The 24,846-nt window shown below is 47.4% G+C and overlaps 1 protein-coding gene across 1 annotated transcript in view; it reads right to left on the bottom strand.

Annotated features, from left to right (window-relative positions):
* Window positions 1-263: 263 nt before the first annotated feature.
* Window positions 264-24,846, bottom strand: part of STRIP2 (striatin interacting protein 2) — a 57,427-nt gene continuing 32,844 nt past the window's right edge. The window contains exons 17-21 of the mRNA XM_045002035.1: window positions 22,219-22,319; window positions 20,000-20,066; window positions 7,655-7,759; window positions 6,016-6,220; window positions 264-2,469 (exon numbers count right to left, since the gene is read on the bottom strand). Of these exons, the coding sequence (XP_044857970.1) occupies window positions 2,219-2,469; window positions 6,016-6,220; window positions 7,655-7,759; window positions 20,000-20,066; window positions 22,219-22,319 (729 nt within the window). The 3' untranslated portion in view covers window positions 264-2,218. The remainder of the gene's footprint in view (window positions 2,470-6,015; window positions 6,221-7,654; window positions 7,760-19,999; window positions 20,067-22,218; window positions 22,320-24,846) is intronic.

Below are 24,846 nucleotides of genomic sequence, written 5' to 3'. Positions count from 1 at the left end.
TATTTTCAAGGCACAGACACTGGACGGCCACCTACATTAAATAATTCTATTGTTTTTCAGCTCCTTTGTTTGTTTTGGTCTCCATAGACACATCAGAATAAAACATCCACCATCTCATGGTGTAGCATAAGGCCTGTGCAGCGTTGGGAGATCTGAAGCAGAGAGGTCAGCAGAGGGGAGGACTGAACAAGCCTGGGAACTTTTACAAAGAACATTAGCAACTTTTCTTCCGGCACCTTAACTTGAGGAAATGCACACACCGGAGAAGTCACTCTGCTTTATTTTTCACACAACGTGTTTAAGAAGTGAACAGATTTACTATTGCCATTTCTTTGAAAAATGCCTTATCATGCAAACCACATTAAGAACCGTTCTCAGCTCGTTCCGTTGTACTGAACACTGATGCTGGCGTAACAAATACTTGTGCCCTTATCACATGTGCCCTTGAGATGTGGCTAGCACGACTACAGTCTAAATGATGAAGTTTTGCCTGCAATATACTAACACGTGCTGCTTCTACAAAAGCTGAATTCCTGTGTTCAGGAAGAACAAATGAAAAAGGTAAAACCCAAGATTGTTCTAAGGCCTTGGCTATCGAATGCTGATGGGAAAACTCACAGCATGTAGGCACTGCCACTATACCTTCAATGTTGCTTTCAAAAAACCCATCCTGCTTTTATGTCTCTCTCTCGCAAGGTCTCCTACTGAGTGTCATGGGTTTTTACAGTGCATACACCATGCCAAGAGCCAAATCTCATTCAGTGGTTCAGCCACTGACTTTAATATACTGGACAAATGATTTTATTCTGACCCGTAAGCGACTCTCAGTTGTTATACCCATGCGAAGGTAGACTATACCTGAACATTTATACTAAGCCCTAAACTTTCCAAGTTGTAGAAGTCTCACACCTAAATTCTCACACACCACCACAAAGCTATAGGCTATACAGTTCACTATTCTCTTCCCTCAGCACAGAAATGCTATTCCCTTGCCCACACACACACACACCGTTTTAGGACAGAGCACAAAGAATAGCCTCCCAACACCAAACAAATTCCTGTGTCTCAAAAAGTCAGAAGGGTCCCTTTCAGCAAGACACTGCCTTTACTGTCACTTACAGGGCTAGACATATTACAGAGCAATGGAAAGAGCTAAGTAGAAATCTAACAGGTTACAGTAATTGCACTTCATAAAAACGGCCCTGCTGCCCTCTCTTCTCTGCATGGTTCTGGAAGGAGAAAAAAAATCATTGTAAATTAACTGGGCACCTACAATAGATGAGAAAGAGAATCTCTTACAGGGCACCTTTAGCAGTTTAGGTTGGTAACGTCTAGTCAAATAAGTCCAGGCTCATCGAAATATTAAGTAGAGCAGACCGCAGTCTGTCTAACTCCTTTCCAGCTAGGCTTGTACATCAGACACCTTACTGTTCAATACAAAGTTAAATGAATGTAGTGAGGGAGGAAAGTGCTGGATTCACAGGTGTAGTGAAAGATGCAAAACTGCCAGCTCTGGAAACCGAAGTCCTAGGTTATACAATGCAAGCAGCAGCCGTGAGGTTCCACTGGTAGTTCAGGTTCCATTGACTTATTCAGGCTGTAGCCTCTGCTGAGATGGTCAAACATTGCCAGTTATTGTTTACTTTCAATTTCTGAGGTATTAGGCTGTCTAATCTAGGTGTTAATATGGTAGTGGGATGTCTAATCATCTCTCAGGCGACGTTCCAAGTTGAATAAGTGAAACGTGTTCTGTGTATGAGGCACAGTGCAGGGCAGTCAGGCAAGGCAAGGACCTTTCACAGTATAGAAACGTAGCAAGCTTATCATACATGAGCAACGCTAAGAAAGAAGTGAAGATACTCAGAACCAGATTCTGATTTCCATTATATTGGTGTAAACCTGGAGTAAACTCCACTGATGTCAGTCGAGTTTCTCTAGATTGTCACCAGTGTAACATCAGAATTTGGCCCTCAACCTCTATGTGCAGGTCCATTTACATTAGCTGGTCTCTACAAGATTGGAGGAAAGGGAAGGTCTCTAAAAGAGAGGGACACCAAACTTTAGGGTGTCTGAATAGTTATAAAAATTCAATTCTTATAAGGGAGATGTTCTGCCAGACGTCAGAACCCCTAGTCAGAGGGCGACCTCTCCTTTCCCCAGGAAGTAGCACCTCAGAGCCTTGCTGAGATGGTACTGGGTTCAGGTAATCCTGTCATTGTCACTGATAATGTAGCAACTCTTCCCAGCGGATTGGCTGAGAAAACACCTCTCTTTCTAGCCAGAGTTCATAGGAGTAATGGAAATCTTCAGGGAGCTCCAGCCGTTGCCCCAGCACACTCTGCAAGCAATTGTCCACCGGTGCAAACTCTGAGTCCTGGGATTTATCATATCTCCGGATATTAAAGGCTTCAATGTTGGCTCTTAGCGTGCATTCTTCAGCTTGGAAATCCCATGGCCTGGCATCAATATCTGCATTTGATAAGAAACACCCGCCACCACAAGAGCATGAGAAAATCATTCTTTTTTTTCTGACATGAGATGAGGTTTTAACAGAAGTAAAGGATTGTGACCTCATCACACAGTCATATGCCCATGAGGGTCAGATTCACAACAGTTGCTGCAAGAGCTTATTCCAAACCAGTTCATACTACACCTCTACCCCGATATAAACGCTGTCCTTGGGAGACAAAAAAAATCTCACCGTATTATAGGTGATAACGCGTTATATCGAACTTGCTTTGGCCCCCCCGTTCCTTGTTCCCTGACTGCCCCCTCCAGAGACCCCCTGTCCCTAATCACCCCCAGGACCCCACCCCCTACCCAGTCCCCCTGCTCCCTCTCCCGACTGCTCCGACCCCTATCCACACACCCGCCCCCTGACAGGCACTCATCGGCAGCGGCGGGAAGCAGAGCAACATGGCCCCAGCCTGCCCCACTCTGCCACCTCCCAGCCGTGGCGCTCTGCTTCCTGCTGCCGGTGAGTGCGGGGAGGTTGGGGAAAGGACGCCCCCCGCACTCACCGGTGGCAGCCAGTGGAGTGACGCGGCCCCAGCCCCAGCCGTGTCGCTGCGGGGGGTTGGGGAAAGGACCCGCACTCACCTGCAGTGGGAAGCTGAGCACCGTGGCTGGGAGCTGGCGGAGTGGAGCAGGCTGGGGCCAGGCTGCTCCGCTTCGGCCACTGCCAGTGAATGTGTGTGTGTGGGGGGATCCCTTCCCCCAAGCGACACGGCTGGGGCTGGGGCGAGGGAGTGGAGTGGGCTGCTCCTGGCCCCCCGCTAATCCCACAGGCCACTCTAGGACTGCAGGGCCCCCAAAATTGCCCCCCCACAGCTCCTGCCTCCTAGACCTTGGGGGGGGGGGAGCCCATGACCGCCCCCGAGACCCTCTGCCCCGGCCCGGCCCAGCACGCTTAACACGCCGCTCAGAGCAGCGTCTCAGAGCTTTACCGCCTTGTATGCGAACCCGTGTTATATCGGGTCATGTTACATGGGGGTAGAGGTGTATGTATATAATATTTCATACACAAATCTCCTATATTAACATAATGCTACAGTTGCAAAACATTAAAAAATTAGGCAATACCAGAATTAAGGTTATCTGTACAACCGTAATTCTTCCCATCTGTTTGCATTAGGACACACTTTTAATTACATGAGCACATAATATTTTCCCACAGGATCCCACCATTTTTGCTGAAAATTGCCAAAGAAAACCTTCGGCCCGAGGCAGAGACGAAGCATGGAAACTTTAACGTGAAGTAAAATATGGCAAATTTATAAAACTCACTGAAAATCAGGGCTGTTAATGGGAAGCAAGTATAGGCATTGGGGAATTACTGGCTGGATGCAATAACCATATTTCAGCCATATAATATTCAGTAGTGTCATTCAGTCCCTCTGGAGTCCATTTCTAGATGAAACAGTCACTCACATTAGAAAGATACAGCGAATTCACTGGTTTAAGGGGGAAAAGGTTTGATTTAGTGAGCTCAGTGGCAACTCAGACATATATAGGATAAAAATCAACCTTCCTAGGGGAAAACAAGTCCAGGGCTTGTCTCTGAAAGCCTGGGCATTTACAAAGTAGTCTGACAGTCTGTCCAGATCAAGATGTGATGTCTCCTGAGTACTGAGCCTTTTTAGTATCACATTATGTTGTTGCTTAAATATCCTTTCCTGGGGGGGATTTGGGATTCTGGCAAAATGCCATTTTCCATTAGATTCTTATGTCAACCATAGTGCGAGAGAGGAGCAAAATGTGGGGCAGAGAGGGGAACCCTAGTGCCAAAGTGCAGCACCCAACATAAGAGAAATACATAACTACGCACCTGCAGAAAGATCCAACCACAACCTCCTACAGGTCATCCCCAGTCTAGCCCAGTGATTGGCAACCTGCGGCCCATCAGGGAATCTGATTGCAGCCCGCCGCTTCCTGCAGCTCCCATTGGCTGGGAACGGTGAACTGCGGCCACTGGGAGCTGCGGGGGGCCATGCCTGTGGACGGTCAACATCAGCAAAATGTCTTGCGGCCCACAATCAGATTACCCTGGTGGGCTGCATGTGGCCCGTGGGCCACTGGTTGCCCTCCACTGCTCTAGCCTCACCATCTTTTCTTTGCACTAGTCAGAAAAATCATCCTTCACGTCTGTGTTTCCATGTCATTATTCTTAAGAGTGGCTGGTAAATGAATTTAAAAAAAAAAAGGTGAGTCCTCATTTTAAGAAAAAAAACTGTAGGTGCTCTGCTTCTTGTCTGTGAGCGTCTAGTGCCTAAAACTCCCACGACAGCCAAAAGCGTGAAGTAGCCGCGCACCATCTGCGGTACAAACCATTCCTGCTACTGTCTTCACTCACTTCAAGAAGCAAAGAGCAAGTGGAGGAAAACAGTTTTATGGTCAATAATTCAAAAGGGACACGTCAAAAAAATAAATAAATACACTTTTGTATCGTGTGTTTCCTTTTTGGATTTCACTAAACTCCACAGTGAAGCTAGATTAATGAGTTTTACCTTTGATTCTCCTGAATCAGCACAACATATAGGTAATGGCTCTCAAAAGCAAAGGGTGAAGGCTTAAATCATTAACAAATCATTTTAATTGAACTTAAAAACACTTTAGGGAGTTTATGTATAGCTAAATTTCTCCTACTCATTTAACCTACTCCTCCCTCAAAACTTAAGTATTGGGTTTTGATACAGTGTCCCATTCATATGAATTCCTTAGAAAATTGCAGGGTCATATAATCCTTATTAGGTGATATAAGTAGCATAGACACAATACAAGTTTTAAGTCCAGGTTGTCTAGGCAAAGAAATGTGTTTAAAGCCTTCCTTCCTCTTTAACCAAGCCTGGGATTCAGATTACCGTACTGAATTAACCGCAAAGCCAGGGCATTGAGTCTGTAGTCAGCTGCATCCCATGGGTTAATGCATCATTGTAGTTGTCAGAATCCTCCTCACAGCCATCATTGTAGAAAATATGGAGGGCGAAAAGAAACTATCTCCCAGGGGTGGCAGATATGTGGCCCACAGGCTGAAACACAAGCTTGTACAACGTAGCCTCTAGCAACCCTCACCTTTATTTCAGAGATGTGACCTGCAAGCCCTACTGGTCAGATTTTCACACACTGGCCACGTTTAAACCTGCAGACTTGATGCGATTACAGGCATAGTCAGTTACTTGATGTACAAAATGACCTCAACTGCAGACAACCTTGCACCTGCAATTTTTACAGTTGCAAAGTAGCCGGTGCAAATGGAGGCTGAGTTGAGGTAGTGCTGAAACTTAGGTCCTGCAGATCCCAGCTGATAATGCTCTGAGTGGACACGTGATGGGAGGATGGATGCAATCTGTCCTATCTTATGCAAATCAGATGCAGCCTTAAGGCTTCTGAACAGCTGCCAGGGAAACCCTCAGCCAGACCAAGTTTGTAGGGCCCTGATGGATCTGCAGGTCAAACTAAATGCACAGTAGCATCAATCAAGAACCCAGAGACGGTGCTCTCTCCAGCAATACTCACCGTTGCCATAAGCCCAGTCATCGTTCATGCGGTGACGCACTTTCTGGTAAATGGCAGACATCGTTTTCATGTTGCTCTTTCTCCACTGGCGCCCAAGGTACTTGGTCTGGATCTTCAAGAGCTTGAGCACATACAGCTGCATCATGGCCTGCTTCACTTTCAGAGCACGTTTCAGGATCGGGGCAGATTTAAAAACCACCAGCATCTACCAAATCACCAACACAAAGGTTGTCAGCACATTCTCGAGTTCTTAGCCACTCTGACACCCTGGTGGCAAACGTGGTACAAAACACAGAAAAACCGAATAGGGACGTGCGGCAGAGCAGGGAAGTTGTGGAGGGTGGGGAATAAACATTTCTAACTATCCTTTTGCAGAGGAGGGTTTCTGTAAGGGAACTGACTCCTAGATTGATATAACTTTAATAGGAACTAACGTGGGGGAAGAATAACTAGCAACACGGCAGATCTTAAGAGCATTCAAAACAACCGGCCAGCCCGAAGCTCCAGCAGAAGCATCCGCTGTGGCCCATTGAAACCCTGCAGACTCTTTTTGGGGCACTATAATCTAGACTTACTGAACTCCACTCCCTTCTCTCCTCATTTTCCTCTGCTTCTCCTCAAAGAGACTGCTACATGGTCCCGCCCACCACTAGGGCACCTCCTCCGGGTTGCTCTGGGGATTAGCGCCTTCCAGGTCCGACGCCCCCTTCTGCCGCTCCTTCATGTGCCCTGCCACTTCTCCCTCTTTGCGACTCAGAGTAAAACCTCTTCATGGCTTGGCCCTCCAGCCCGGTCACGACAGTTCTCCCCTTACGGGGCATCGAGATCCTATCGGACGACTGGCCCAGGCAGTCGTCTGCTCCGCCGCCCAGTCTGTGCTGTTCCCCCCAGTGGCTGCTAGGGGAACCTGGGCCAGCCCTCTACTCCGGCTTCCATTCCAGGAACTCTATGCCTAGCAACCGTGGTCTGCTTTCTCCTTGACCCTGTTGCTCTTTCCCTACACTCCTTACATCTTCTGGCCCCACACCCTGGGTTTACCAGCCCAAACTACCCCCTCCCAGGGAGTAATGGAAGACAACTTAACTGCATAGCCCCAACCACGACTCCCAGGGAGTGACTACAGACTATTTCCCTTGCAGCCTCTTTCTGCTGCCAACTTCCTGCTCCGACTGCTCATTCGTGTTGCCGGCTGGATGTTGGCTCTTCCCTGGCCTTTCCTCCCAAACAGAGCCGGACATAACATTTAGGGTAACCAGACAGCAAATGTGAAAAATCGGGATGGGGTGGGGGGTAATAGGAGCCTATATAAGAAAAAGACCCAAAAATTGGGACTGTCCCTGTATAATTGGGACATCTGGTCACCCTAGAAACATTCTAGGCACAAACTCCCACTTTCTTCTTGTGTAAACATCTCACATTCTAGTTAGTTTAAATGTTTTCTTCCCCAGGGCAAGATCCAGGGGAGAGAAATTAGCTTCATCACCCTAATCTGGCAGCAAGCTCTTGGACGTAGAAGGCTGTCCCTTGCTGCACGAAGGATGGGCAGATGTAGCACAGAACACTCGCTCACATCACAACGCTGTTAAATGCACTGCAGGGTCTCTGCAACAAAGGGCAACACCCCCAGACCCCAGCTCACCATTGTCCTAGAATGTTTCCACTTGGTCAGTTTGTTGAGGAGCCTCAGCAGGTTAATACAGGAGAACAGGTTCCTCCAGCAGAACTGGTTGTTGTCCCCAGTTTCCTGCAGACAAACACAGGAGGGAAAAGGGCCAGTTCAATGCTACTGCCTGCAGCATTAAAGTGGCACCTCCCCAGAAATCTCTTTGGGCAAAAGCAGCAAAGAATCCTGTGGCACCTTATAGACTAACAGACGTTTTGCAGCATAACTGCAATGCTGCAAAACGTCTGTTAGTCTATAAGGTGCCACAGGATTCTTTGCTGCTTTTACAGATCCAGACTAACACGGCTACCCCTCTGATCTTTGGGCAAAGTTATTTTACGAATGTCTGACAGTGGCAACTGCACAGTTCTCATTCCATATAAAAGACAAGGGCATTGAACACCATAACACCCTCATCTGGCTGGCTGATCGCTCTGCTGACAAGCTGACAGACACCGGGAAAAGCCATTCTGAAAAGCCCACTGCTGACACTGAGGATTTAATCTGTGCATATGTTAAGAGAAAAGGGTAAGATGGAAGTGCAGTCATCCGCTTGTGTTATCCAGGGAACTACCTGCTGCAGTCTACTTGCATTCATTGTTTACATACAGAGACAGAATTATAACCTAATAATCACCATTTATTTACAGAATTGTGTTTTTTAGATTTTATTTACAAATTTACAAATCATCACCGGCGTTGGGGACATTTTGCAGATAAAGAAAATGAAATTACACAACGACAGACGACAAACAATCTGGGTCATAGGAGGACAAAGCTTTTATACTGCCGAGATCCAACTGGCATTTTTAAAAATTCTACTCATATATTATACAGAACCAGTATATCCCACCAGCTCCTATCTGCGTAGATCATGTGTGTTTCTCTTCCAGGAGGAGCAGATATACACCAACCACACATTGGACTAGAAGATCATCATATTTCTACGGTACCTTTCATCCCAAACGAGCCCCAGCAATACTTCCAAATCAGCAGAACTGAAATGCAGCCACTTCTGGAGTGAAGGGCAGCAACTAACCGTGCAGAGGGTGCTGCTCAACAGAGAAAATGGACATCATGGCCGAGGATGAAAGAACAAATTCCTACACGTACACAAAGCCCCCCTAGCTTTTAAAAGGTGTTCATGCAGAGAAGACAGAACCTGGGATTTTAAGATCTTGTCTGAAAGGCCCATGCAGTTAACCCTGGTATTTCAAACCAAATCCAGTCCCTCAGACTTTATCATCAATTTTTTGGGGGTAATAAACATCAATTTAAAAAATAAAAACAGACTAAAATGACCCCCCAAGTTGAGGATGTTAATTTGTATCTGATCTGTGACGTCGGTGTCCAATTCGGGTGGTAAGCCGCCTCATGGCAGGGACCATGTCCTTCTATTTGTACACCCTGGAGCTCTCTGTTGGTGCACAATAATCGACTTGGGAATAAGGGCAGACGCTAGTACTGGCGGATTTATAAGCCATTTACGTTTGTCTAGCGAGCTAGGACTGCAGGAAATACCTAGGAACCCACTGGAAACTGAAACTTGCCACGCGGCACAAATACTAGGCCCACTCAGAGGAAGAGCTCTGAGCTGTGACAGGAGGTTGGGAGACAACAAAGAGGCTTTTGTAAGAAACGACACCTCTAAGACCAGGTCTACACTAGAAACTTTTGCCGGTATAATAACGTCTGTTAGAAGCGTGGGTTCTTTTTAAACAACATTTTTATAATCAGAAATAGCCCTAGTGTAGACAGTTATGCCAATAAAGAAGTGATTTTGCCAGCATAGCTTATTTTGGTCAGGCAACTGGTATAAGTTAGATCAGTACAGGCATATTTTCGCTGGTAGAAGCTGTGTCCACACAAGGAGGGTCTACCTGTACAGCTATAGCAGCAAACCTTTTCCAGTGCAGACTAGAGAGGCAATCTACCACTAAACACCAATGAAATGGTGTGCAGATTTTAGCCCAGACGGGAGATCCGCCTGGCTGTAAAGTATTCCTCATGACAACGTACAGTCCCGACCTGCAATCTGCAACCGGGTGTGTTCCTCCAGCCAGAACGCTTTCATGCACACAAAGCTTTTTTTTTAAAACTGAACTAGTTTTGGTTTTGCTGCTGTTGTTTTTGGTTACTAGCAGTAACGGGATGGTGGGCTGGAATTCTTTTTGCGATCATCCTTACTTTAACTGTAAAGCTTAATTACTCTAAGTCTTCACACCTCCGTTATGAAGGAGCAATTATCCAACAGGCAACAAGCGCATCCCCTGGAATTACACTGGCTCACACGCTCTTCAACTCCTCTAATGAGGAAAGATTAAGCAAGACCCAGCTCTGCTCTTTTCTCACAGCGTTTTCACAAGAGACCAAAGAAGCGAGTCTCGTGTTCCCTGTCTGACGACAGTGTAACCAGGCGAGATCGCACTTCTTTCTTCTCTTTACCGGCTCCCTGGGGAACCCTGCCTCCCATCTGACAACAAAGTACATGCCACCCCGCCTGAGAAAGGGGGAGAGGGACCCTGACTGACCCAAAGGTGGTGATGTTTTATCCTAGTCCTTTTCATGAACCTTCCTCCCCTCCCCCGCTTTGTTTTGGCCTGCCCCCGAAAAAGAAGCAAAGTTTTTAAAAATCTGAGTGATTTACTCTTTCTATATAAAATTTTCCATGGAAGCAGAATGTAAACACTTAATATATTTCTTTGTATTCAACCCGCACGAGGGATATTTTCATTCCCACAGGGTACAATCAACTGCTATGTCAGCTAAGAAATATGTAATCATAACATTCACAAAGTTCAAACCAGGGCATCCGTGAGGTATAACACCTTTTCTTTAGATGCAGACAATTCTAGTTGAAGCAATACATTTCACACACTTTCTCTCTCTTTTATAAGGAACATTAGGGCATGTTTCAGTCCTGTTAAATAAGGTGAGCTCAACTGGGGCTTGTAACCCCTCAAGGGGTCGCAAGGTTATTACATGGGGGTCGCAAGCTGTCAGCCTCCACCCCACATCCTCCTTCACCTCCAGCTTTTATAATACTGTTTAATATAAAAAACGGTGTTTTTAATTTATAAGGTGTGAGGGGAGGAGGGGGTCGCACTCAGAGGCTTGCTGTGTGAAAGGGGTCAGCAGTACAAAAGTTTGAGAACCACTGGAAAAATTAACACATGGTTGGTTTTTTGCGGGGAGGAGGTGGGTGGGGAGACCATTTTATTTCACTCATTAAAACATCACTTGCCTGTAGTGGGGCAGCTGCCTCACTCCTGGAGAACAGGGGTTAAAACAGCCAAGCTAGGCCGATCGGGGAAGCAGCCACAGCTGTGGCCAGCTGAATTCGGGCCCAGCTGGCCCTGATAAGAAGGCTGGGGGCCAGAAGCTGAAGTCTGACTCTAGCCCTGGAGGGAGAAGGGCCTAGCTGCCCGGGAACTGAGGGTACCTGAAGCAGGCAGTGCTGGGGAAAAGGGCAAGGGGGGCTGGGGACAGGGCCGGTGCAACCCATTAGGCGACTGGGGCGCTAGCATTGGCCTGTTAAACCCAGGGTTGCGAGTTCAATCCTTGAGGGGACCATTTGGGGAACTGGGGTAAAAATCTGGGGATTGGTCCTGCTTTGTGGCTTCCCTTTTTAAGGAAAGTACTTTGCGCTTATCTTTACTGAATTTCATCTTGCTGAATTCAGACTAATAGAACAACTCTGGAGATACTTGATATCCATTGAAGAATACAATCTCATTTTTAATCTTGTTCAATTCTGCTCCTCAAACTACTTCCTGTGAGTTCAACCACGTAATTACACATTGTATGAAAAAAAGAGTATTCATTGACTGGTTTTGATTTCCCCCACTGTTTACATTTAACTGACGGTCCCCTTGTTCATGTATTACAAGACAGTGAGAAAAAAGCTCCCAATCTACCCGTCTCCTCTAATTTGCCTCCTTTCTAAGGCAAACCATCCCCATCTTTTCAATCGCTCCTAACACAGGCGTTTTTCCAGACCCTTGATCATTCTCATAACTCCTCGCTGAACCCCCTCCAGTTCTGCAATATCCCTTTTGCAAGGGGGAGACCAGCATGGGACACAGGATCCTAATGAGGCTGCACCATGGATCTATGTAAAGGTATAAGGATAGTGTCTCTATTATTCTCCATCCCATTCCTTATACAGCCCAACATCGTTTGTTTATTTTGAATCTCAGCTGTACAGAGAACAGAGGTTTCATTGAGCTGTCTACAGTGACAGCCAGGACCCTTTCTTGAATTGAGATAGTCAGTTTAGAACCCTGTATAGTGTATGAATAGTTTCTTTATTCCCCCTCCAATGTGCCTCCAATTACTTTGCATTGGTCAACCTTGAATTTAATCTGCCACTGTGTTGCCCATTTCCCTGGCTTGTTTAGATCTCGCTGAAGCAGGGTGGATTGATTTAAATCAAAGCCATTTAAATCATGATTTAAATCACCAAGTGGAAAGCCTCGATTTAAATCAACTCTTCCTTTTATATGTCAGTTATTTTCTAAAGAAAGTTACATAGTTATTAGGTGCTATAACCATTAAACCATGTTGATTTACAAATAAATAGACCCGTTGCACCAGATTTGGTACATCTTTTTGCTACCTAGGAGGGTACACTAGAACTACCGTAGAACTTCAGAGTTATGAACACCAAAATTACAAACTGACCCATCAACCACACACACCTGATTTGGAATCAGAAGTACACAACCAGGCAGCAGCAGAGAAAACACAGCAAATACAGGAGAGTACTGTGTTAAACGTAAGCTACTAAAAAAAAGAAAGGGAAAGTTAAAAAAAAGATTTGACAAGGTAAGGGAACTGTTTCTGTGCTTGTTTCATTTAAATTAAGATGATTAAAAGCAGCATTTTCCTTCTATGTAGTGAAGTTTCAAAGCTGTATTAAGTCAATGTTCAGTTGTAAACTTTTCAAAGAACCACCAGAAAGTTTTGTTCAGAGTTACGAACATTTCAGAGTTACGAAAAACCTCCATTCCCAAGGTGTTAGCAACTTTGAGGTTCTACTGTATATACGTATATTTGAGTAATTATTTAGTTTAATATTTTTAGATTCTTATTCATTGTATATTTTTAGTATGTTAGAATATGGTGAATGATATATTGCTTATTTACTAGATAATTAATGTTTTGCTCATGATTTGTGGCAAGCTGAATTAGGCTGGTAACTAGAAGTTAATTAGACACACAACAGCATATAAAATTTATTTGTATTAAAACGAAACAACCTTAAGTGTTTTGGACACAAATTTCTCTTATCAAAGCACGTTTCACATTTCCAACTAAACGATATATTAAACAGAAGGATTAACTGTAGTCAGTGAATTGAACTGATTATTTTAGGTCAGCCTGGGAAAAATTTTCAAATATGCCTAAGTGAAAGTGACTGGAGCTTAAGTTCTTACTTGCCTAAATCTCTTGAAAATGAGACCGTCTCCTAAGCTACTTAGGCTGACCTATTCCATATTTATAAAGCTTGACCTCAAAAGTCGGATGTTTTCCCCATGATTCTGGGGCAGCCTTTAGCTCAAAGTTTTCGATAGATTCAGCATATTTAAGAGTTTATAATAAGTTTAGATCTTAACATACTTGGTATTCCATTAATATTTCATTATATTAACAGGTTTATTTTTTAAAAGAAAAAAATTGATTTAAATATCAAAATCCGATTTAAATAAAAATATGATTTCTTTAAAATAATCGATTTTTATCCACCCTGTTCTGAAGTTCCTCACAGTCCTCTCTGGTCCCAATTAACCTAGATAACTTTGTGTCATCTTCAAATTTTGCTATCTCACTACTCACCTGTTTTCCAGATTATTAATATATTCCCCTAAGGCCCCCACTGTTAACCTTTTACCATGATGAAAACTGACCATTTAATCCTATTCTGCATTCCGTTTTCTAACCAGTTTTTTGAGCCATGACAATACTTTGCCTCTCACCCAATAACTACCCCTAGCTTCTTTAGTAGACTCTTGTAAGGGACCTTTGCCAAGGCCTTTTGGAAGTCTGAGTAATGTCATCTAGTTCTTCTATATCCATTACTTCATTGACATGTTCACCATCATCATCTTCTTCGCCTTCACCTTGTCCAATTAGTCGTGGTTGGTGGCTTTTGTTCTTCATCGCCAAGAGAGCCTGTTGAATGCATCTTTCAAGCTGGCACCAACCTTCTTCATGTTCTCCTTCCATGTCTCCAACCATGTTTTTCTAGATCTTCCTTGTGATCTTCATCCTGGGACTGCCAGATCTTGTACTCTCTGGCCAACATATCCGGTGTCATATTGCCTCATAAGACCCTGCCAGCGCAGTTTACTCCCTCAACTTTTCCGTGAGGGGGACTATCTGCACCACGGCTCGTACCATTCCACTGGATAATTTATCAGCTCTTGTTATACGCAGTGTCCAGCTGAGTGTTCTCATTTTGGCAATGTGAAGTAGTTGTATTTCTCTCTCTCTCTCGTTGGCCAGCATTCCGACATGGACGTCCTGGCTGGTCTAAGCACAGTCTTACACACTTTGCTCTTCAGTTTCCTTGGCTTATCCTTATTGCAGAGAATTCCCAGCAACTCCCTCCATTTGCACCAAGTGTCTGCATGCAACTCCTAGCACCCGCATGCACATTCCCGTCGTGGCTCAACGATCAATGGAGGAATCTGAATTGTTGCCCAGATTTTAACTCTATACCATCTAGTTTTACCGGCTCCTCCTTGTCCTTCTCAATGAAGCAACGTGTGTATTCCACCCTTCATCTGCTGACTCATAAGCCATTTTCTTCCAACAATGCCCTCCATGGTCCTAGATCCCTTTCCGCTTGGTATACGGGTGCACAGCAATACAAATAAATAATGATGTCTAAAGAATTCTAAGAGATTAGTGAGACAATTTTCCTTTGCTGAATCTGTGCTGGTTAGACCCTATCAGATCCTGATCTTCCAGATGATTTGTTATTCTATTTCTGATTATCTTCCTTCATTGCTCCAGTGGATCCAATGATTCTTTTGTAGGCTTCCTGTTTCTGAAACAAAGACTCTCGTGTTGGTTTTACCTCGAGCTATTTGCTCTTTGAACTCCATTTTGGCCCTTTGAATTTGCCTTTTACTTAAAGCCTGCTGTAATTTATGCTCTGTTTACTGGATTCAGTAGGGTTAGATTTCCAAATTTTAAAGGATTTCTGTTTGGCTTGAATAGGCTCTCAAAACCTTGGCATTTAGGCCTGGTCTTCACTAGGAAATTAAGTCAATACAACTATGTTACTCAGGGGTATGAAAAATCCATACCCCTGAGCAACACAATTAAACAGACCTAACCCAGGGTGTAGACAGCGCTAGGTTGAAGGGACAATTCTCCAGTCGACCTAACTACTGCCTCTTGTGGGGGTGGATTACTTGCGCCAATGGCTGAACCCTTCCCATTGGTGTAGGTAGCATCTTCACTGCAGTGTTTTAAGTGTAGACAAGCCCTTAGGCATATAATGGTTTACTCCATGGCCTCCTGGTTCTCTTTTTAGTCAGTGGTACGCATGTCTTCTGAGACGGTTTTCCTTAGTAGTGTCCAAGTCACCTCCAGGGATTTTATGGCCTTTACTTTCAGCTTTATGTCCTTTTTGACTAATCTTCTCAGGTTATTCAAATCTCCTCTTCTAAAGTTTAGTGTCACTTTCTGGTACTGTACCTGTCCTATGGATGTTAAACCTAATTATACTGTAGCTACTCTGCCTTAATAGCTCAGCAACTATCTCCACTCGAACTAGCTTCAGTGTGTTACTTAAGACTAAATCCAGAACAGTTTCTCCCCTAGTGTGCACCAGAAGGAGAGGTGTACAGTAACTGGAGTTTGAGAGGTTTTGTCCCTATGGGTGCTCTACTGTCGGATGTGCGTGTGCCCATGTACTCCTGACCGGAGCACCTGTGCGTCCAAACATCCTCATGCTCCGATGTGAGAGTATTTAGGGAGGGACGTACCCGCCGATGCTCTATTTTGTCCTCAACTTGTAGTGGAGTTAAAAATTGAGGCAAAACCTTGCCTGACCCCTTCTCTCCTATCCAGGGATGGGGGAAAGGGCCAATATTCCACCCCTCTGGGGAGCAGGATCCCTGCCTGGCCCCCAGTTCAGGGATAACATAAGAACGGCCATACTGGGTCAGACCAGTGGTCCATCTAGCCCAGCATCCAGTCCTCTGACAGTGGCCAATGCCAGATGCTTCAGAGGGAATGAACAGAACAGGGCAGTTATTGAGTGATCCATGCCCAGCTTCTGGCAAACAGAGGGACACTTCAGAGCATGGTTTTGCATCCCTGCCAACCCTGGCTAATAGCCATTGATGGACCTATCCTCCATGAACTTGTCTAGTTCTCTTTTGAACCCTGTTATAGTCGTGGCCTTCACAACATCCTCTGGCATGGAGTTCCACAGGTTGACTATGCGTTGTGTGAAGAAATAGGATGGGGAAAAAGGAGAGGGGTTGCTCCCCCACACCAATGAGATGTGGCTGACATCCCTGCCAATCCAGGGGAGAGGGATGGAAGGTGTCTCTCCTCTCTGCCCCCAAGGGAGAAGGGTGCTTTCCCTCATCACCACTCCCAGTCCAGGGGAAAGGGGCAGGAGTGAGTCTGGACGGACTTCCTCCTTCATTCCAGAAGTGAGCTTGGTTGCTGGCATTAGGGGGCGAGTGGAAGACTTATGCCCCTGGCCCGTAACCACTGCTTTTAACGTGAGGTGACACCTGAAGGATCTTTCTTTTCCCCCCTATCTTGAGCAAGTTCTGTGGTGCTTTGGAGTGAACCATGGGGACAGGTCTGGGCTTTAACCCTTCCCCTTCCATGGAATGGAGAAAAGGATGTTTGGGTTCAGAAGCAGCCAAAAGCAAAAGCATGTGTTGCATGAACTGCGTGATTGGGTATTGCACCCGTGTGACAAGAGGCAGGATCTCCAATGCACTCAGGAAGGGGAGCTGATGGTGGGTAATGCAGCTGTCCTTACGCTGGAGCACGAGGATTTATAGACTGCAGGCAAGAGGCATGGACCTCTGGATATTGCTGACTAAAATCTCTGATTGAGAACACACGGGCGCATGGATATCCCGCAGTGGTGCGCCCATCGGGGCAATAACTTGAAGAAGAACTAGCTCTTGCAAGAAGCAATTGCTTAAAGTGTTGAGAAATTGCTTCTCTAAACTTCACCCCCCATGTGTCATTTGACCAGTTTCTATGTGAGCAGCTGCAGTGACTCATCACCACCTTATACAATCATAGAATACCAGGGTTGGAAGGGACCTCAGGAGGTCATCTAGTCCAACCCCCTGCTCAAAGCAGAACCAATCCCCAGACAGATTTTTACCCCAGTGGCTGAGACCTGTGTTTGAGTTGCAGTGGTACACAAGTCCACCATCCACAGCTATGATCCACTAGATCTGTTTAAATGCAGATGATTTAGGACTGGAAGATCTCCAGGAACCAGCATGGTATAGCGGGATGAGCGGGTGATTGGGCACCCAAAGCTCCCAAATTCTAACTCTGGTTCTGCCAGGGACTTACCCAAGCTCCTCACACACACACACTCTGTGCTCTGGCTCCTCCACTTGTCAAGTGAGGATAACATTCATCCCCATGACAGGAGAGTTATGAGGCAAAATCAGTGAACGTTCAGACAGCACTTCAGAGTGGCTTGAAGTGCAAATTAAGAAATCAGCTGCAATTAGCAGAACATGCCACTAGATGTCACTGTTGCTTCAGAGAAAGTGAAGCCAAAGAGGCTTAAAAGTTCACTCCAGTTTAAACACAAAATCTGGCCTACTGGAGAAGTACATGTGTACTTCCTTATAGTCTTCATTTTTTTTTTTTTGAGACCTTCTTAAAAGGAGAACTTCTACTTCTCCCCAGCACCACTGAGTATGCAGAGGGTTTTTTTTAAAACTGCCTTTTGGATGAAGCATGGAATTAATTTAGCTCCATCACGGATTTTGTTGCTGCCCTGGCATCACTAGTGGTTTTGCAGCACCGCTTTGGGAATATCGTTAGTTCTCTTGTACTCCCTCCCCTTTACCTGCCCTGCAAGAGTGGATCTCACATGCTGCAGGCCCTGTAACAACGGTGGCTATTTGCTGTTTTCACCATGGGTGATGCTAAACAAACCCAACTGCACTACAGATTACGGGCCAAGTTCTGCCCTTAGGCACACACGCCGTTTGATGACTGCCCCCTAGTGCATTCAAAAGCGGAATTTGAGCCTTCAGATTCCCGCCCTGGCCTGACGCTGTCAACTCTTACAACGCTGAACAGCTCCCAGCAGGGCCGGTGCAAGGACGTTTCGCGCCCTAGGCGAAACTTCCACCTTGCGCCCTCCCCCATCCCCGAGCCCCCCGCCCTGAAGCGCCGCCCCCCCTCCCCGCGGCAGCTCCCCACTCTGCCCTGAGGCGCCCTCTCCCCCCCAGCTCACCCCTGCCCCGCCTCCTCCCCAAGCACGTCGTCGCCGCTTCATTTCTCCCGCCTCCCAATCAGCTTAGGCGCCGCCAGCCTGGGAGACGGGAGAAGTGAAGCAGCGACGGCGTGCTCGGGGAGGAGGCGGGGCAGGGGTGAGCTGGGGCAGGGAGCGGTTCCCCTGCGTGCCGCCCCCCCCTTACTTGCTGCAGGTGGCCCTCCCCGCGCTCCCCTGCCCCAGCTCTCTCCACCTAAATGCCGGCGGCGACCGGGGCGGCCGAAGATCCGGCCGTCGCGATCGCTGCCAAAGAAAATGGCGCCCCCCAAATCCTGGCGCCCCCCAAATCCTGGCGCCCTTGGCGACCGCCCTGGCTCCCAGATGCACCGGCCCTGGCTCCCAGGTGAATCATTGGATGGGCTAAGGGCTTGGAAAACCGACAATTAGGGCCCTACCTTAGTCACAGTCCATTCAGGTCAATTTCATGGCCAGAGGGTTTTAAAATCAGTCAATTTCACGATTTCCGATGTTTACATCTGAAATTTCATGGTGTTGTAACTGTGGGGGTCCTGACCCACAATGGGATCATGGGTGGGGGTTGCAAAGTTGTTGCAGGGAGGGTCCCAAGGTTGCCACCCTCACTTCTGTGCAGGCTCCGAGCTTCCTGCAGTTAGAGGCGGTTACCGGGGGTGGAGGTGGGTAGGATCTCCCCCGTGCTGCTGGGAGTGCCCCGGTCAGGGGCTGCTAGCTGCTAGTCCAGGCCAGATTAAGGCAGCCCCCCCCCAGCCAATTTGGGGGCCCCCTGGAAAAATGGGTTTCCTAGCAGAAGCTGCAGGGTGGAAGCCCTGACCAGTTCACCCGAGTCCCAGCAGGAGCCCTGGGTGAAGAAGCCCAGAGACTGGGCTGCCTTGGCTGGGGAGGAGGGGGGCAGCAGCTCCAAGCCCAGGCTGTCCCAGCTGCAGCCGCCGGGAGCAGAAGCCCCCATCCCAGCAGGAAGCCCCGAGCTCAGAACCCAGAGCTGCGGCAGGAGCCATGGGGGGGGAGGGCAGCGTGGGGGGAGTCAGAGGGTGTCCCACCCTCATTTCTGCGCCGCTTCTGGAGGTGAGTCTGATCTCAAGAGCAGCCATGCAGGGGAAGGACAACGTCTGTCCCTCCCCAGCGTCTCCAGACTAGCAGCTAGGAGCCTCAGGCTCCCAGCAGCAGGGGAGATCAGATTTCACAAGGAAGGACTGATTTCATGGTCGGGACATGCTTTTCACAGCCATGGGCCCTACAGGTAATGTAGGGAACACTAGTCTGGACTGGCCTCTGGCTCATAGAAGATGGGCTGAGTCAGAGACAGTCCTTCCAGAGGAGAACCTTCCCCATCTCCCCACTTCCAGAAAGCCTCCAACTCCCCTCACTCTCCAGTCAAACACGCCCTGCTGCTGCCTGTGAGATCCAACCCTCCTCTCTGGGTTCCCAGGGTTACAACATAAAACGTGGAGTCTGAACTGCTCTTCAGAGTCCCTTTCAAATGACTGTGGCTGTGAACCTGCCATTATGATGCGTCATCTCCAGTCCACTTGTGTCTGACCTGGACACAGCAGCTTGCGCTTAACAGCAACCGGATATTGACGACTTCTGGTTAATAGCGACATTTTGCCAGGAATCCATCCTGTCCCATTGCCTGTCGTGTTAATGGGACTCCCAGGTTTGCCAGGGCATGCTGCTTAGCGACATGTTTTTGAAGAAAAGCCCCAGGTCTGCAAGGCTGCAGCCGGAGAAGGAAGTGCTGGGACGTGGCTGCAGCCGGCGGCGAGCCCGTCCTAAGCGCTTCCTTCTGGGGCTGCAAAATCTGTTACAAGGGTTATTGACATTCTCCTTACCAGGCTTTCGGCGGTGAGCTCAGGCAGCTCATGGACTGTGCAGTGTGGATAATCCAGGACGGAGATGCTGTGGGAGACAGGGAAGGGGGAAAAGAGTCAGTCATGAAGCAGCGGATCAGTATTCAAGGAGCTGTTCTAAAACGGTCTACGTTACTTTTCCCAATCAGCCATTACGATCTCCATCCCCAGCACATGCATCCGACGAAGCGGGTATTCACCCACGAAAGCTCATGCTCCAATACGTCTGTTAGTCTATAAGGTGCCAGAGGACTCTTTGCTGCCATCCCTAGCACACTGCATCCACTACATCCTGCAGATTGGCAGGAGGTTAAGACTAGATGGTCCTTGCGATCCTTTCTAACCCTCATTCTAGGATTCTTCATTACAGTGACTGCAGCTGGCACAGGCAGAACTGCGCAGCTGTGACTCCCCCCCAGCCCACGTGCCCAGTTGTTGGGTGCTGCTAGGAAGTCACTTGCTTTCCAAGTAGGTCACGATTTCTCAAAAGGTTTTCTTAGCGTGAGCCACGCTGAACAGCCTGTTGTGGGGATGCACCTGCCTTTTGCATCTCTGATTGACAGACTACCTCCCATCCTATTTCCAAACTCGTGACACCTTTGTCTCTCTGCTCAACAGAACTTGTCAATTTCATACTGCTCTAAAGTACATCCTGAGTGCAGTACTAAAGACTCGTAATTTGGATCCATTAAGCCAAGACAGATTAGCTATTTATATATTTTAAAAAAACCCCTAGGTTAAAATAATAAGAGATCTGACTAACAAACTGATAGCGGCAAGGAAAGACAGAGTGATGGCTGCAAACCTCTCTACCATCCCTTCAGCTCTCATGCCTTAATATATGTAGCCAATAAAGAAGAATAAATACACCTGGTCCCCCATCCCAAGACATGCACACACCTAAAATAGCTGTAGCTCTTGCGCTCTTTCATCTTTTAAATCGATCCACAGGGAACCTTTAAACAACAAGCTGACTCGCTGTACTGATTTCCGAGTCAGTGCCCATTCCGCATAAAATCCCCAAATCAGCCAGACTTCACATAACGCTCCTGTTACAGTAAGACCCCGTACAGAACTTCCACCTGCTCCCCAAAGATTGTACCCTGTTTCTATGCATGTTCAGAAACTGCTGCCCCACAGTATTAACTTGCTCATTTACGCACCTGAATGCAAGTTTTAGACTGTCAAGCAGTGTAGGCTCAAAGCTCAAAAGGTTTTGGGGAATCTTATAAAAGCTAAAATGAATAGAAACATTCTCAGGAAAAGCAAAACTGTTTGGATTTAAGCTTCCACGCACTTGCGTGATTGTAACTAATAGAGGAAAATTTGGATTTTTAATGGCTTTGGAGTGATTATGTTTATTGTGTTTCACCCCCAATTTCTGCCCATTCAAAAGAACAGGGACCAAATGGAAACGCAGCACCTTTCAATGACCAGAGAATAAATGTGCTCTGCACAAACAGCTGTTTTCCATCTTTAACTTTCTCAGATTAGAAGGGGAAAACAAGTCCATTTCCTTTCCTTCTGTGTATACAAACCTACAGTACAAGACCGAGATTAGTCCATATAGCCAACTGAAGACCTATATGAAATGCCGTTACAGCTCACTGTTCTCTCATCAATAGTGTGAGTGGAACTGCACTTCGGGCGTGCTCAAATACCAAGTCCTCCAGTACACAAACTTCCAGCTGTCCCACGTCCAGAAACTAACCAGAGAGCAACGGAGACAGAACTGTGCTTCTCTGGAAGGAACTTATGCATGTGTATCCTTATTCCTCTGTTCTCCACGAGGTGTAGGTGTGTGTGCATGGAGGTGTGTGCGCGCGCACATCCAGACATGGCATACATAGATTTAATTAACAAGTCCAATATCTCGAATCACAGAGTAAAATACAGGCCCTCCTATTTCAAGGCACTGATAAGAAGCGGCAGTGGAATTCAGCGACACTTCTGTGACTATTTAAAGCCAGCTGGTCAGGGTCCAGAGAGCTGAGTGAAAGACACAGGAGGTGAGAAAGGCCCAGGAGATTCTGTCTACCCCATGCCACTATCCTGCACAGGACTGTTTCCATATTCTGTGTTCTCTAGTACTCTGGCCTGCCTGGAACATGCTGCTTTGGTGAGCACACGGGGAAGATCTCCTCCACACACAGCCCCTACAAAGCGCGGGAGGAAAAGGAACGGCTGCAAACGGGCTGTACCTGTTTTTGGCAGTGATGTAGGACAAAATATTCTGGTTGAAGAACTTCAGGATCAGGGGGATGCAGTTGGCAAACACCAAGTGCTGAGACACGTACTCAAACTGCAGAAAAGAGGTGAACGCACACTGTCAGGCAGTGCAGTTAAAAAAAACAAACAAACCATCAGCGAACAAAAGCCACATTTCCCGATCCAATTAAAAACCTTCCTCCATGGATTCACTGCAGCTGGCCTCACGGACCTTCTCTCCCGTGGCTCCTCCCCATATGCCCTGCGCCTGTCTCCTGTACGTTTCTCCCCACAGGGATCTCATCTGCAGCTCCTGCTCTTTGGAACAGCCTCCTTCTCTCTCTGCCAAATGGTCTCTCCAAGTTTCAACTACAAACCAACCCCCCTCACCCTTGTACATGCATCTTCAGTTCTCTCCCTCTGTTAATATTTAAGTCTAGAGGCTTTGGAAATATGGTTCCAATGGCTACAACCTAAAGCACAACTGATCTGTATACAGATTGCCACAAATAGAGGCATTTCTGTCTAACCCCAATTACCCAGCAAACTCCCACTGGAAGGAACGGTTTCTTCCTTTATTTTTTACACAGCGCAGAACAAGCTGTCGGTGCTCAATGACTTCAGACAGTGGTGATTCGTACACAATTAATACTTAGCTATTCTCTGCCTAGATATTTGGTGTTTAGGCACCAGAAGCCAGTCTCTTCCCACCGGAGCATCTTGAACCACTCACAAACATTAATGAATGAAGCCTCATGTTTCTCTCTTCCCTGACTGCGTTTTACGAAGAGAGACATTAAGGGCTTGTCTACATGGGGAGATATTCCAAAATAGCCACTGCTGGTTAACTCTGTGTGGACATGCTTATTCCAAATTAGCGTAAAGCACTTTGGAAGTGGATTGAACTAATTTGGAACGAGGCCAGAACAAGAGCATCCACATATTGAATTGGTCAGGAAGAGCTAATCTGCTTTCAGTTCACACTCTATTATAGTCCAGATTAATTTCCAGGTGCAGACAAGCCCTAAGGCACACAGAGGGGGGTGACTGGCCCAGGGTCACACAACAAGCCAAACTCAGAGTCAAACCAAGGCCAAGGCATTTGGACTCCTGGTCCCCAATTCCTAATGCAGAGTCTGGGAGCAGGCACAGAAGCACTGTAAGACTGGCCCACAGGGGTCGTATTAAGCTGGTCTCAGCTAATAGCTTAGCCAAAGGGAGCTCCCTCTTTGGGTACGTCTACACTGCAGCTGGGAGTGAGCCATGCGCTGACTCAGGCAGAGCTAGTGTGCTAAAAACAGCAGAGTGGGCGTCCGAGCACGGGGAGCAGCTCGGGCTCACGGCCCAACTCCAGGCCTGCCCGAGCCCCTGGGTCTGTCCTGGGGGCCCAGACACCCGGATCTATTTAGCCCATTCGCGAAAGCAGCGCCAGCTCGCGTCAGTCTGCCCAGGCTGGGAGGCACGTGCCCTCACAGTCTGCCAACAGAACCACGGGGGATGTCCACAGAGACGGCACTGGAAGCAGGAGTGGTGGAAGCGCCCTAAAGGGGGGGCGCACATGGGCCTGAACCGTGGCTCCGCGCCGTGAGTCCCCGCGAGGCCCTGCCCTCACACCACCCCTTCCCCCAAGGGCCTGCTCCCCTGCCACCTCTTCCCCCAAGACCCCGCCCGCTCCTCTCCACCTACGCCCCCGTCGCTCGCTCTTACGGCTGGTAAAAAGTGGGGGGGGGGGCATGGCCCTCTGTCCCCCGCGGGCTGGGCGTCTCCACTGATTAGACAAGTCCCTCCAGCTTTTGGCCAACCGCTGGCCAGCCCAGCACCCTGGTGGTCTGACAGCCCCATGTTTCCCAGAACTGGGTGACATTAGGGAGACCAGATGTCCTGATTTTATAGGGTCAGTCCCGATATTTGGGGCTCTGTCTTATATAGGTGCCTATTATACCCTGTCCCAATTTTTCACACTTGCTATCTGGCCACCCTCGGTGACATGCTGTTTGCAGATTAATTGCGAACAGGAAGAGGACCCTCATCTCTGCTGATCGCTCGGCACCACAATGGCCGAGCTCTGGTACAAGCTCCACAGCAGACAGACACAGCAGGGAGCACCTCTTGGCAAAGCCCCCGGGTGAACGAAGCACCTGGCCAGAACACCATTTTACCAGTAACCTCAGTGACCCCGATATGCACATGCAGCTGAACGCAACATTTACACAAATATGAAGAGTCACAAAACTAGAGCCAGGACGTAAATCTGGTTTGTTCTGCTTGAAATGTAGTTTATTGCCCTGGCAGTCTTAGCTCAGCAATAGCAGCTGGATCGCTGGGAGGTTCCTGCTTTTTTTGTTCTGTTTTCCAGCACAGGTGACAGATGCAAAAGGCACTTTAAAGTCTCACCCAGGGTTAAACAACAAGCAGGATCAGAACCTAGCAGCCCCTGGATCCCATTTCTTTGCACTCCCTGCTGGATCATAGAATCTCAGGGTTGGAAGGGACCTCAGAAGGTCATCTAGTCCAACCCCCTGCTCAAAGCAGGACCAATCCCCAGGTAAATCATCCCAGCCAGGGCTTTGTCAAGCTGGGCCTTAAAAACCTCTAAGGAAGGAGATTCCACCACCTCCCTA

Source organism: Mauremys mutica, chromosome 1 (assembly GCF_020497125.1).
Source record: "Mauremys mutica isolate MM-2020 ecotype Southern chromosome 1, ASM2049712v1, whole genome shotgun sequence".
In the NCBI taxonomy this organism is placed as follows: domain Eukaryota; kingdom Metazoa; phylum Chordata; order Testudines; family Geoemydidae; genus Mauremys; species Mauremys mutica.
The sequence above is the reverse complement of the archived record's forward strand: the minus strand, read 5'-3'. Positions and strand labels throughout refer to the sequence as shown.